The sequence below is a fragment of the Calidris pugnax genome, unplaced genomic scaffold (genome assembly GCF_001431845.1).
Source record: "Calidris pugnax isolate Ruff unplaced genomic scaffold, ASM143184v1 scaffold68, whole genome shotgun sequence".
NCBI lineage: Eukaryota > Metazoa > Chordata > Aves > Charadriiformes > Scolopacidae > Calidris > Calidris pugnax.
In genome coordinates this window covers 1,653,953-1,668,330 of record NW_015090921.1, presented here as the reverse complement: position 1 = coordinate 1,668,330, position 14,378 = coordinate 1,653,953, and the positions used below count along the sequence as shown (strand labels likewise).

At 41.6% G+C, this 14,378-nt stretch overlaps 1 protein-coding gene across 1 annotated transcript in view; it reads right to left on the bottom strand.

Moving 5' to 3' along the window:
- The window catches only part of C1QTNF4 (C1q and tumor necrosis factor related protein 4), a 31,435-nt gene extending 24,884 nt beyond the window's left edge, over positions 1 to 6,551 (bottom strand). Inside the window, exon 1 of the mRNA XM_014950123.1 lies at positions 6,392 to 6,551. Coding sequence (XP_014805609.1) covers positions 6,392 to 6,449 — 58 coding nt within the window. The 5' untranslated portion in view covers positions 6,450 to 6,551. The remainder of the gene's footprint in view (positions 1 to 6,391) is intronic.
- Positions 6,552 to 14,378: the final 7,827 nt, after the last annotated feature.

Sequence of the window (14,378 nt, the reverse complement as noted above, 5' to 3'; positions counted from 1 at the left end):
GGGACGGCGGGGCGAAGGGGCTCGTAGCCCCTTGTCACAACCGGCCTCCGTTGAGGCGACGGCGGAGTGCCAGCGGCTAACGCGGGATGGGGGCGGCGGGGCGAGGAAGCCGGGCCCGGGCTCTCCCCCGCTGCTTTCCCGGGAGGAGAGGGCGATGGAAGCCGGCGCAGTGGGATAACGCACCATAGGGAGGCGGGGGGGGAGCCCTGCGGGGGCTCCGGCCGCGGGACCGGGCGGTGAGGGGGCGGTGAAGCGGTGCGGGTCGCGGTGGGGTGGCGGGGCCAGAGCGCAGAGCCCCGCCGGTCCCGGGTGAAGCGACCCGCCGGGCAGCGCTCCCCCCCCACCGGCCCTCGGGGAGGTCAGTGGAGAAGAAGTAGAGGTTAGTTAGGCTAAAGGATGTAACTGGGGGAAAGGACCCGCTTTTGAGCCACCCAAGCCCATGTCTGACCTTCTCCTGCTCTGCAGATTTGTGAGTCTAAAAGCTTGTCTATAGACCAGCTGTGTTACTGGTCCAACAAAAGCTCGTGTGTCTCGCTAGAAAGCTTGGCCTGGCTCAGGTCACCACCCAATGACAAGGCTACCACTTGTTCCTTTGAAGGTCGGCACTGAGTTTTGCTGACAGCAAAATAGCAGGCTTTCCGTGTTCCTGGTCTACATTGAAGAGCAAATTTGGGGTTTTGTAAAGCATAGAATCATATGGGGTTGGAAGGGACCTCTGGAGATCATCAAGTCCAACCCCCTCACCGGAGTGGGTCTACCTAGAGCAGGTTGCACAGGATCTTGTCCTGTTTTTGAATGTCTCCAGAGGACGAGACTCCACCACCTCTCTGGGCAGCCTCTTCCAGGGCTCTACCACTCTCACAGTAAAGAAGTTCCTCCTCATGTTTAGGTGGAACTTCTTCTGTTCAAGTTTGTGCCCATTTCCTCTTGTCCTGTCACTGGGCACCATTGAGAAAAGACCAGCCTCATCCTCCTGACTCCCTCCCTTTAAATATTTATAAGCATTGATCAGATCCCCCCTCAGCCTTCTCTTCTCTAGACTAAAAAGACCCAAGTTCCTCAGCCCCTCTTCGTAAGAGAGATGCTCCAGGCCCTTAATCATCTCTGTGGCCCTTTGCTGTACCCTCATGTTTATTGTTAGCCCTGCAAAATCTTGACTTCCCTAAAGAAGATGTAAAGAGCTGAATGTTTGAAAGAAGTTCCAGCTCTCCAACACCAAAGGTCTTTCTCTCTACTGCTTCTCCCACCTGCTATGGGAAGAAATTCAGATCCCTGTGTGCTCATCTCACAGTACAGATGGGGCACCTGGTAATGCTTCTCCTCGAGGCTGATCCAGCCCTTGTTACCCTGTGTTGGCATGCTCTGCTTTCCAGCCTCCACCCCTCTTGTGGTAGGCACCAGGACTATCCCTTTTGCAGCAAGTGCTGGACACGTGCACTGACACATTTGAGTCGATTTTCACCCGATTCCACTTCCCTTTCCCTTATAACCCCTTTCCACTCCCTTCCTCATGAGGTGTCGGAGCTCAGGTGCGCCCATGAGGTTGATCCCCACAATAGACAGTGAGAGAATGGGGGGAAAAAAAACCAAACAGAAAAAGGAAGAGCTTTCCTCAAAAAGAGGACTGAGAGATGGAATGACCAGAAAGTCATTTGCTTTTTAGCGAAAGGATGCAATTTATGGCACAACAAGAACTTCCTTCCACTATTTTCCCCAATAGCATGTCTAATGTGGTGTGCACAGCGTATTAAATACCTGCCACCATGCAAATCCTCCCTAGCTCTCTACCCACCAGTGCCTGCGTCATCCCTATATTATATCTTTCTCCTTCTCCCCTCCTACAGGGCAAAACAAAGGGGATGATGACAAGCAGGATGAGGCATGAGAGAGTTAGAGACTAACCCTCATGTGGTTCTGGTAACAGCTGTCAGCTGAACAGAGTATCCTGGATGGGCTCGTATCCAGCTGGTACTGCTGGCTAAACATATTTTGTGCTCTCTTAACAGCTTCTTTACATATTTCAAAGGACACATTAGTCAACACCCGATTTACTGCTCCCGGAGAAATGAATGGACCACTGACTCCCAGGAGATGAGAACGCTCATCTTGAGCAAAGCCTAGACAAACGCATTCCTTTTAATCATCTAGCAATGATAGCAGTGATGAGTCATTTAACAACAGGATGATAAAATTGCTCGTCTAAAAAGATATGTTGCCACTGGGGTCAAAGTGATTGAGTACTAAGATACTACCGTAGTATAAACTAGGCATTTCTTTTGCATTGTCCTGTGTAATCCAGTCCAGATGAGGTGTGTTCTGCCCTACTTCTGCCAGTTGTGGCTCTGCCTCCTCCAGTTTTTCTGTCTCACTGGGGCAATACTGCTACAAGCCTTCTCTGCCTCAGCTGAGGGGAGGGCAGAGGGCTGAGAAGTGGACTGTGCTCCTACCCAGTAGCAGCCAGTGGATGTACTCCTTTTCCCTGAAAAAGTGTTGAAACAGGACAGAGCTGCCTTATCTGTAAGTCCCTAGGAAGGAGGCAGGAGAAGGTAGAGATTTTGTGAGGGGAAAGGAATACACTTCCCAAAAATGGAGAAGGGAAGAAGGAAAAGTGCTAGACCTCCAAGTGCCATCTCATACTGTTGCCTTCACTGTAGGTGAAAGTCTTCCTCACAAGGACATATGGGTGCACTGGAATGCTTTTTTAGTGCTAGTATCATGAAAATTCTCATGGCATAGCTCATTAATAAATGGCAGCCTTTGAGGTGTAAGAATCAGTGTTACAAAACTTAGTTCAAAACTCCATGGGAGAGGATGCTTGCATTTGTTTTAAATAAAACTGATTTCAGTCATTCACTCCTGTTTCACTCACACGTTCCCTCATACTCACAAGCACAAAGGGGTGCATCTAAATGGTCTGGTCAGGACCATGTGTGTGAGCGTGTGTGTGTGTGACACAGAGGACAGGGGACATCAGCTGCTGGGTCCTTGTTATCTCTCTTAGGTTTGTCTTGATCAGGCACAACAAACTAGATTCAGACAAGCTTTTATATCCTCTGGGAGTCAAGTGGTAATGATGGCGTCATTATAGCCTCAGTTTTGCATTCTTCATCCTCCCTAATTCTTGGGCAAGGCTCCTGCCCATTGCCTTTGTTTTCTCATTCTGGATGTCTTTGTTGCTGCCTTTCTGTTGAGAGAATGGGAATGACCCATGTGAGATGGTGAAGCCTTGTTCCCATCCTCCTGTTATCAGACACCAGGCTTTCTGCTGCTGCTAAGTCATCTTTGATGAGGTCTTGTTGGAGTGCAGACCTTCTGGTCCTGGTGTATTCATATTTCTAATTACCTGGTTTATTGCTGTTGATTGTACCCTTATAATCAATCTGTGCCATATTTTCAATACTTAATCTGTATTATATCACTGTAAAGATGAGAAATGCCAAAGTAAGTAGGGATTCAAACTAGCCTAAGGATTAAAAAGAAAACTGCAAGAATATGTAAAGATTCACTAATAGGTAAACCAACTTGTAATGGGACAGTATGAGGCTAAAAGAAATAAAGCTATGTTGTCCATTTTTGATGTGATAACGAGTAACAGAGAGGTGCCTCAAAATGCTGTATCAGGCTGCTGCTCATTTGTATATTTAATACTAACCTGGAATGGAATGATCAGCTGTTAGCAGATGGCATCACTTGACTGAAAATGCAGTCTCTTGACAGCAAAGAAAAGATATCATCAATGGCTATAATGGATGAATAATGGGATTTTTTGAGAGCCCACCTGCAAATCCTGTTCTTGGAAACAAAGGGACTTGGTAAGGTTTTGTTTGGTTTGTTTCTTTTCATGGTCTGGGGTTCTGTGAATCTGAATAGTCTACTTATGAGAGATGTGCATGTTGTTTCCTTTAGAATTCAAAGCTTGAGCCTTGGGGTCATTGATCGTATCAGGTATCTGGAGTATGCTGTAATGGCAGAAAGCCAAGAGGGGAGATATTCTGGGTTTGTTGAAATCTGGAGTAGGTCCATCTAGAAAGGAAGGTCAGAGGGAAACTATGGAGGAGTAGCTCGGTGCTATGTGCATGAATGAAGAGGGGACAACAGTTGTGACCAGTTGCTGAATGTGCTGTCTTTTCCTTTTTTGTTGATTAAAAGAGATTTTTGGTGCATGTGGAGCAAACCAGCAGAAATGCAGCATAAGTTATGTTCACGTGACTGAAGAGTAGTCCTGGGAACAGTAGGAGGAAATTAATATTCCCTGAATTACTAGATTGGGAATCATTGGCAGGGGTCACAGAGAAAACGCTCAGCAGCGGGAAACCACAGAAAAGCAGAAACCAATGTATCTGACTGGCAACTTATGACACGAGGTGAAAAAACATCTGGAAAACACTCAACTTATCAAATAGGTGTTAGACTCTCAGCAGGTCACCTACTGAGGAACTCGTCTGGCAAAGCGTAACGGAATATTGCAGGAGGTATCTGATGGGAGTTCTTGCAAGAAGGTGAGTGACAGCTGCTGGTGACTCCATGACAAAAAAGGAAGATGAAGCCAAGAACGCAGTGATAAGAGGGAAGCAGGCTGCAATTTTGCTGCACTTGATAGACACGAATGCTGATCTTTTTCACTGGAGAAGCAGCCAGGAAGACACAAAATTGACAACAAAAGAAGAAGGTAGAAAAAATATTGTCTCAACTCAGTGTATGCCACACATAAGGTGTCAAAGAATTTAAAAAGAAGACATATTTCACTTGTTTATCTCCTAATGCTAGAGCCTGAGAAACAAGGACCAAAAAAATGACAATTCCCAATGATAAAAAGAAATTTGATATAACGGACAACACTGAAATGTCACAACGATTGTCATGACTGGAATGTTGAGGGCTCACATAACCTGTGTAGGAAGGAAGGTGTGGTATAATTTCATGAAATTTAAAGTTCTGCCAAGCATTTCACTATAACCAAACAGGAAAAGAACATAAAAAATCCTCCTGAAATAAACTAACTATTTCCCCCTATATTTGAAGAACTTAATATATGTCAGAAAGATGTACAGCTCCAAATTCCACTGGGACACCTACAAGCATACATACAGGCCTTGTATATACTCCACAACAGATTAACTGACAGCACAAGCAAATCTAACTAAAACAGTTAGGAGAAGGAAACAAACAAAACCAACAATTGCTTTAAAACAGTTTGCCTAACAACTGATTTTTATCCAATTACCAAAGAAGAAAACAACACCTCTCCAGGTATTGGCTTTCCCCTTTCTCTTTCAGCCTTTATCCCTTTTTCTTACAAATATTCTGGAAAATATAATCCTTTCACATATCAATAGGATATAAGTGAATATCATAACCAAGACTTAAATGGTTATATTCTATAGTGTTGTCCCAGTATCAGCTCCTAAAGATGAAGATCAGTCAGCATATGCAGGTAGGAAAGGTTAACAATAAAATCGTATTGCATCCATTCAGAAGCCCAAATAAAACCCCACAATTTGTAGATGGTAATTATATAAACAGAGAAGCAATTATTTCCTTCATGTATAAATAACTAAAGCGATATCCACTGAGAGCTAAGTTCAGAGTTTTTTTCAGTGTTAATAGGATTTGTCTGAAATTATTAAGAACTCATAGATCTTTTTACAAAACTATCTTCTATATCCAAATGAAGATAGTATAGTCCTACATTTTAGGCACACAGTAAAACTGTATTGAAGGCATCCTATCCTCAGTGTGTACCTATATATCTGTACCTTTAGTTTTCCTGCAAGTCTCTTGAATTATATTCTGAATTATGTGGGTGTTAACCCCCACAGCTAAAATTACTTTTCAACTCTAAGCTCTTTTCCTGAAAATCTGAACATTAAACTCTTCATCCTTACTCCAAGAGACTAACTAGAACAGAAGAGTCAAAGAAGCTGGATTTACAGGACCAACCTTTTCAACAACTAAGTTCTTCAATATTTCAATTTGACGATTTGCATATTATCAGAGCCCTGCCATATTCCTCACACCTGGGTGGGTTTAAGATTTGATTCTTGACAGTTTTTAAATGCTGTAAGTTGAAATTTTTTTATTACTATCAACTCTCCTTTAGGCATCCTTGGGATTCAAGATCCCTCCTTAGTAGCTGAAATTATAAAACAAACACCCTGCCAAGCTATTTTTACTGATAACAGCACACCTGAGAATTTCTGAAGCTCTGCAAATATAACTGAACAAAGGCAAGCAGTAACCTCTAACCTTTTTCAATTTTTCTTGTCCCTCAAATGTGTTCTTAAATGTTTCAGGATGAGTATTTTTGGCTGTCTTGTGGTAACCCACATTAGGAAATGGATTTGTCTGGAAAATAGTCCAAGAAAAAAAAAAAAAGAATGCAATTCATCACCTGGATGAGTTCCCCGGTCCTGTTCATTGTGCGTTTCCACCAGCTGCTGTCCTGGCATCCGTCAGAAATCAAGCACGGGCAAGGACAGCCTGAGGCAGCATTGCCAGCAGAAGGAAAGTTTGTCAACTGGCAGCCTCGAGCACATACGCAGTCTCCTGCAAATATCATGTTAGGTCTCTTCATAAGGCTTATATAAACCTTCTGGATGTGCTTAGGTAGTTCCTTCAACTGTCTTAGATGGCTGCAAAACTCCCCTTTCTCTAAATCTGATCACAGGCCAACGATCAGCATGCATAAACACTCCAGCTCTTCAGGATAGCCTTTTTCACTTCCACAGTTCTCAATTTAGCACTTAACTGTGTCTGTTGAAATAAGCTACCAGTCTGCATGTGTGATAAGTCACATTATTTTGAGTGAATAATGACACAACAGAAGTGTCTGCAATAAATCAGCCCTCAACACTACCCTGCCCACTCAACAGAATGCAGCCATGAAGTCTTATTCCTTGAGCGATGATTTCTTCCCTATTTTTGATTTCAAACAGTGCTGTGAAATAGCAGACTCCTCTATACCTTCCCGGTTAAAGCTAATTTTGATTTAACCCCATATCTCCATAACAAAGTCCAAGGCATTCACTACTTGCATGTTTCTGAAAAGAATATGTGATTAGAAGGCAACATCATCCTCAACTGATTAAAAAAAAAAGAAGAAGAAGAAAAGAACAACATCTTTCTTGAAGACATCTCCCATATTTGGAAACCACCTTCTCTGTCATTCTTGAGACTTTGGTGCTATGTAAGATGGCTCCAAGTCAGTTTTAGCACTCAAAAAATAGTTTTCCTTCAAAATATTTCCTACACAGCTGCTGTCTGTGGTAAGTTATATGTTTTTAACTCAAGAGGTAAAAGAAGCTTCTTTTGTCTTTCCATCTGTGACAGTTCCTTTGTCTGCAAACAAAGAGCTTCACTATTAGAATCAAAATATTTTCCTGATATTCAGACCTCTAATTGAAATCATAGGATGAACTTAACACACATGCCATTCTTTATAATTTACAAATAACTTTCTTTTCTTGTTACTCATTGAAGCAAAAACATTGAAGTACAAACTATATTCCATTTTCTTCTAAATACCCTACATAACTGGACAGAAACTGTCATCATGCCCTACTTTGTTTGCAATTCTGCCCCTGCCCCCTGCAAAAGACTCTAATGTTTTTGATTTGCTTCTCCATATGAAAAGGAAGCTTGATCAGATTTCTTCTATTTGGTAGTTTCTAACTCTGTACATAATATTTCCTTGCATTAAGCTGTTTAGAACATTTACGGTTCTTCTCAAGATCCCCCAAACCTTCACATTCAAATGTTTAAATCCTTACCCAGTATGTTCCAATCCCCCTGAATCATAAAGTCTCAAATTGTTAGCTATAAAATTTTTAAGTAATTTAGACATTCAGAGATTGCATTCACAGAAGTGATAGAAAGTATAGTGTATACTTTTACTGTGCACTTCTTAAAATGACAAAGAACCCGATACTCCTTCTGAATGCTAAGTGCTTAATATTTAATTAACTGGATGTTTACTGTAAACTTTTTTCTCAGTAAAAATTCTGTTTCTCTTAAATAAATAATATCTTGAGAGTAACGTCTTTCCCATTATGGCCCTTCTAGATGATGTCTCTTGGACACCTGCACTCCTTTAATTGTTTGGAAATTCATTTAATTTTCCACTCTCTACCTTCTTTGGGTATATCTTTGTTATACAAAAAGGTTTCTCCAGACCCAAGCATTCAGCCCACAAATTCATGTTTCTATGCCCTAAAGCTAATCATTTTAAAGCAAATCTGTTCTACTAAACTAAAAGATACCTATCTCAATGTATATAATTAACCACACATGCAAAGCTACAGATATTACACTAAAGCTGTTTACAGGCTGACTTCAACATTTCTACCTGATTATCAACATAGTCTAAACTTAGTTTCCCTAATAGTACTCCAAACTATTGTCCCAAATTACTAACAATGGCCCATAAAGCTCAGCCTCTCAACCCAAATATCTCCAATGAATTAAAAACAGCCCCCATGGTAGCAATCAAATGTCTCCTGTGCCTACTCACTGCAGGAAGCAAAGTCATTCTTGACAAATTCTATCAAGTTAAGGTATAGCAACCAGCAGCTTCTTATCATCCAGCTGTGCTTCTATGGTAAAATTTCTGTCAGTTATTTAAAAAGTCCACCCTTCTCCAGGATGTCTCAAAGTTCAAAATAAAACAAAACAAATGCAGCTCTTCAATATTTGTCTCTCTGGTTTCATGGCAGAAGGCAACCTCCTTTTAAGGCCTGTGTTTTCTCAATCATTTTCCTTTCTTTTAGATGTCTGTGAAATGTTTTTCCCCCTCTTGCTTCACAGAGACAATTGCAGAGCAGAAGAACCCAGGTACTTCTTCTGCTAAGCCCTCCGGCTCTCTATATGACAGGACACTGTGGAGAAAGGCAGGTATTTCATGTGATAGGACCTTAGTTGGATTGTTGGAGATAAGTGTTCAAAATTTATCAATACTAATTATTATGTACTTCAGTGATTTATCTCCAACATTAATATGGTGTCTTCTGATACACTTGCATGAAGTTCATGACCAAAGGGACTCATCACAAACCCAGGTTTGTGGCAAACTTCTGGCCAGGCGAGTGGTTCCTATTCAAGCGAAAGGACACGTGTTGATGGCTGAAGTGTTGTGCTTTCTCTTTCCCTCTCTTACTCTCTCTTCCTTGCACATGGTGAGAGAGGTGTGCGTGTTGGTGGCTGATACCAGGGAAACAGAAAAGGATGGGGTGACTCCTCTGTGTTCTCTGTTCAAACAATTTGCCCACCCACCGATTTCTTGTTTCTCTTTGCTTTAATGACTACACATGGACAACTACACAACTATGCCTGTGTGACTTGCGTGGCTAAATATGCTTCTGCTGAAGTGTTTTTGTGCTGATTTACTTGTAAGTTCCTGAACTCTTTCCCCAGCTGTTAGCTCAAGGCACCCAGGCCCTAAAGCCTACACCTTGAATTCTGCCCGTCCTGGCTACTCCGTGTCCCAGCTGCTGGTTGGGCAGCCTATTCTTAGATCTCCTCTAGGCTGCCAACTCTTGCAACACAATTATCAGTAATGGGTTTTGCCTGTCCTTGAGCCTGCTGCAAAGTGACACGAGAAGCCTCAACTTTCTCACATAACTCAGCCCTCCTGGGGGGAAAAAGTACGAGAAAAGCCAAATGATCTAATTAGCCTCAGCCTCACCGTCTGGAAAGGACAGACGTCAGACCTGCTTGCTGCAGGAAGCAAGAAGGTTCTTTCTCCATCTCCTCAGGGGCCTACACTTTTCCCAAGGGAGCAGAGTTAAAAAAAAAAAAGAGGCAGAGAAAGAAATAAAGGGCAAAGACAGGCAGCTCAATTCCCTCTTTTGTACTTTGTCTTTTCTCCTCAGAAGTTGGGATTTGTTCCTCTTGACTTGTCTCCTTCCAGGGTTGCAGCAATCCAGCAAGCAGGTAAAAGCTGCAAGAGGATCCAACGGCTGGAAGGATGGCAAGTGCTAGTCCAGTAGAAATAGTCCCTGGATGCCTGGCTTCTGGAGAGGGCTGGCTACGATCCCACCACGTCAGAGAATGAGGTCAAAACCGAGGCAAGCAGAGAAAACTCCATTTTTTTCTCTACCCACCTTGGAAAACCTATACTTTATATCTCACTTTCATCGGAAAAATGTCTGTAAATACTATGCAGGCACTGTCACTCTGTTTGAAAAATCTTGGCCTCTGATATATCTGATCAGTAGCATGCTCATCCTGCAAATAATTCCAAGGTCCTCTGTGGAGGCTTCTTGTAATATTAGGAGCAAGTCTCCCTGAGTAAGAAAATCAGAACCCACTGCAAAGTAGAAGTGATTATAAAGCTTCCCTTCATAGCCTATAATTAAGGTATGCTTACACTAGAGAAGAGATTAGAAAGCTGAGGATCCTGGACGATTCATGGAAACACAGTTTTGCCTTTTTCTTTATATACATGAATGGTATATTTTATTTTCCCTTTTAGCTTTTGTCTTTTTAGTGCAAGGATCTGGCTTCGCATATTTTCTGCAGACTGGAAATGGGAATAAATGCTTGAAACAGCACAAAACCTAATGCTGTACATCACAATATATGATTAAATAGGTGGTAAATATAGCCAAGGGACTTCTGTAACTGGTCAAACTTTTATGTCAAACTCACAGGAATATCAGTGGGTTAAGAAAGATTGGTAAGTAGGTACTTCAAAGGGCCAATCTTTAGTTAAAGAATTGCTTCAGAAAAACAACAGGTTCTGAGACTCAGAATAATGCATATTAGAAAAGGGAGTTAAAGAGGGGAATGGAAAAATTTTTAAAAATGGCTGGAATGAGACAAAGCTACATCTTTTAGCTGGTCATCTTTCCTCTGACTAAAATTGAACACAGAATAGTTTATAATACATTAGCATCATCTGCTGGATAGTGCAGGGAATACAGTTTGGACCCTGCAATGCTGAATATGATACATAGCATTAGTGTATTTGGCAAGCCATCCAGAACAGGCAGAACAGTTCATATGCCTTTTTTTAATAACATCTCACATTTGCTTTTCTTTCTAGAACTTCTCTGGTAAAACATGGGGATTAAATATTTATTAATAATATTAGTATTAAATATATAATAAGGTATAAATATGCAATAATATACATATTAAAAGTTTCTGCCTAAAAAGTCCTAGCTTCATGTATCAGAAAGTGCTGTGCAGTAACTGCAGGAACAGGAGACGTTCTGAAATTCAAATATTGGCATTTAATTACCAATGTAACATTTGCTAAGAGAGGCTTAATTTTTTTTTTCTGTAGAACAATTTAAGCAGCTTTACAAAGAAACCCAGAAAAATAATTCACAGTCAGAAGGCAGCAGTCCAAGTCACCTTAGAGAGGAGAAAGGAAATTGGCTTGTGCCAGAAAAACATAAAGCACAGAGGGAAATAGAAGTCTTGAGTATCTTGGCTATAAGAGATGTTGGCAGATTGAAAGAGGGGTGCACTTCATGTGCATGGAAAAGACTGTTAAAAAACCAACATCAGCAGAACTCTACAGGGATTGTTCTAAATCTCTCAAAAACGGAACAGATGTTGAGAATCATGAACAGCTGTAATAGACACAGATCAGTTACTATTTCATTACTGGCTATATTTTTCTGCAAGGGCAATGCCACGTTCCCAGCAGAAGGAAGGGCAGCCGTGCAGTGGACTGAACCAGAGTTACCTTCCTGCGGTGCCACCCGCCCCACGAGAGCCCAGCAGACCCTTCAGAGCTGAGCCTGCTGCAAAATGAGGGTCTTCTGGTACCACAGAGGAGCCAGCAGAGCCACAGGACTGCTGATTCTTGTGCGAGGAAATCTCGTTCTTTGGGGTTTGCACTAATCACCTGTTTAAAATTGGGCAATTCTGAGGGATGGGGCACTTCCTTCTTTCTCATACACAGTCACTCAGAACAGGGAAGATTTTCCCTTGGCTTTTATTTATGCCCATATTGCTGTGGCTCATGGGGGTTCAAAGAGAAGAATAATGTAATTTCAGGAACACAGGGATATTACCACTGAACAGATGAAGACATATTTAATCTACTATCCTCTGTGACAGAAAACAATTAGTATTCTCATACACAGTCACTCAGAACAGGGAAGATTTTCCCTTGGCTTTTATTTATGCCCATATTGCTGTGGCTCATGGGGGTTCAAAGAGAAGAATAATGTAATTTCAGGAACACAGGGATATTACCACCGAACAGATGAAGACATCTTTAATCTACTATCCTCTGTGGCAGAAGACAATTAGTAATGTTATATTTTATACTCTGATTGCATCTAGTATGTCCTACACGGTGTAAAAAACCCACAAAGCTAGTATTTCTTTGGAATACTTTACTTGCTAAACACAGAAGAAAATAAACCCATAAATGCTGGAAAGGAAAATGACGTCTTACAAAGTCATAAACTTGCATTATATAACACTGCACCACAGCCCCAGCTACTGATCAGCTGTGCCTTGAGATGGAGCTCTGTGGTCCTTTTAAATACTCATGAATATACATAAACAAATACATTGCCTTTTTCCTGGGTCTTGCAGCAAGCAGTTTCACTCTATAAATACATTACGCTTTAATAAAAATGCATTTTCCGTATGTATGTTTTTAACTTTCAATTTCTAGGAATGTTTTCTTATTTTTTGTGTGTTTGCTTGTATTTATGTATGCTAAGACTAAAATCTGTAGGAGTCGAAGAGTGGTGGGTATGCAAGTTCTGGTCCTTTATTAAGCCCCCCAGATATCCTTGTAAGGCTCCCCATCTTTGACTGACTTAAAGAATTGCTCTTTTTCAGCATTTTTGCCACTCCTTCCATTTATGCCTTCCTTCCAGAGCTCCTAGGAGCTTCAGAGAGCCTCATATCTTTTAAGCTGTTTGTATACAGCAATATAGCAGGCAGACAGTCCCAGCCTTAAGACACTTAGAGCCCTATTGACAACAGAGCGTGACCATACAGAAGGGAATTCAACAAACAAGTGGCTAGAGGTGAAGAGTAAGGAAGGTCAAGTAAAAATAGCATGAGCATGTTCTGGTGACTGCCTGTGAATCTACGTAGCTTTGTAGTTGCCTAAACGTACTTAGATGCTACCATTTCATATTAGGTGGCAGAGGTGAATTGCAAAAAGGGAGCTAATGGAGATACTCTTTACTTTTTCCATGGCCCATCTATCATGTATCAAGGGCAATGTAACAAAGGTCTCAGATACCAGTCCAAGTTGTGGAATAAAATAACAAAAGTTGGAGGCAATGGTAAAGTGAAGGGGTTGATCAGTGATGGTATATGATAAAAACACCATTACAGAGAAGGTCACGTAGGTGTAAGTTCATGCAGCTGAGGAACAGAAGTAGAACCTGGCGTAGCAGTGGAAGAAAAGCACAAAGGAGATCAGCAGCTGAAGAGGGAAACGGGGAAGATTATGAAATCAGCAACATTTTGAATGACTCTGAGCATGTGTGGCCCTGGAGCAGAAACTCCAGTTGCAGTGGAACAAGAGAAGGACTCATATGACAAGTTTTGGCATTTGGTCAAAGAATAGGAGGCCAGATTTTGGAGATACTATGAAGGTAAACAGAGCATGACAGCTTGTGTGTCAGCATCATATGTAAAATCATGACTGTGTATCTAAATGGCTAGGAAAGTGACTGAATCAGCGTGATTGACAATGAAGGAACATTTAAATCTCAATTAGCTCAGATTATGAGCAATCCACAGAGAGGCCAAAGAGAGGACTGCACAGAGGGAGGGGGCTGAGGAGATGGGAGCTAGACTTTTGAGTCTCTGAGTTGAAACCATGTCAAAAAGAAAAGAGGTGGTATTATCAAAAAAAATCATGTTGGGTAGTAGCTGAAAAAGAAGGGAAGGAGAAAAGTTATTCATATAGTTCAGACTGTGAACTAGCAGGGAGAAACATTAGAGAAGGAAATGAAGGTGAACAAGGGTTGGAAGGATTTCAAGAAGCAGGGAACTGTGATCTGAAAGGCTCAAGACAAGATAAATGGGGTAGGAGTTGAGACCCTAAGATTTCCTTAGGATGGTTGATCATTTGAGGCTAGAACATAAAGGCTGCCCTTAAGCCCCAACTGACACCTCTCTATCTTTTCTGAGGGCATGACCTAACTATTCAGTCCTTCTTTTTCTTCAGAAAGGCAATTAGCATGAGAGAACAAAAAGAAAAATAGCTAAAAATATACAGTGAATCATGGAAAATTATATCTACTAAATTTCACAGTGTACCGCTATTGCCATAGTAACCTTGGTTGCTAGATTACTGCAAGCTGTTTCTTTGCTAAATTTTCCTGGAAGCTTTGCCAAGTTTCAGTTTGGTTTCAACTTGATGTTTAATAAAGAGTAACTCCGAGAACTCG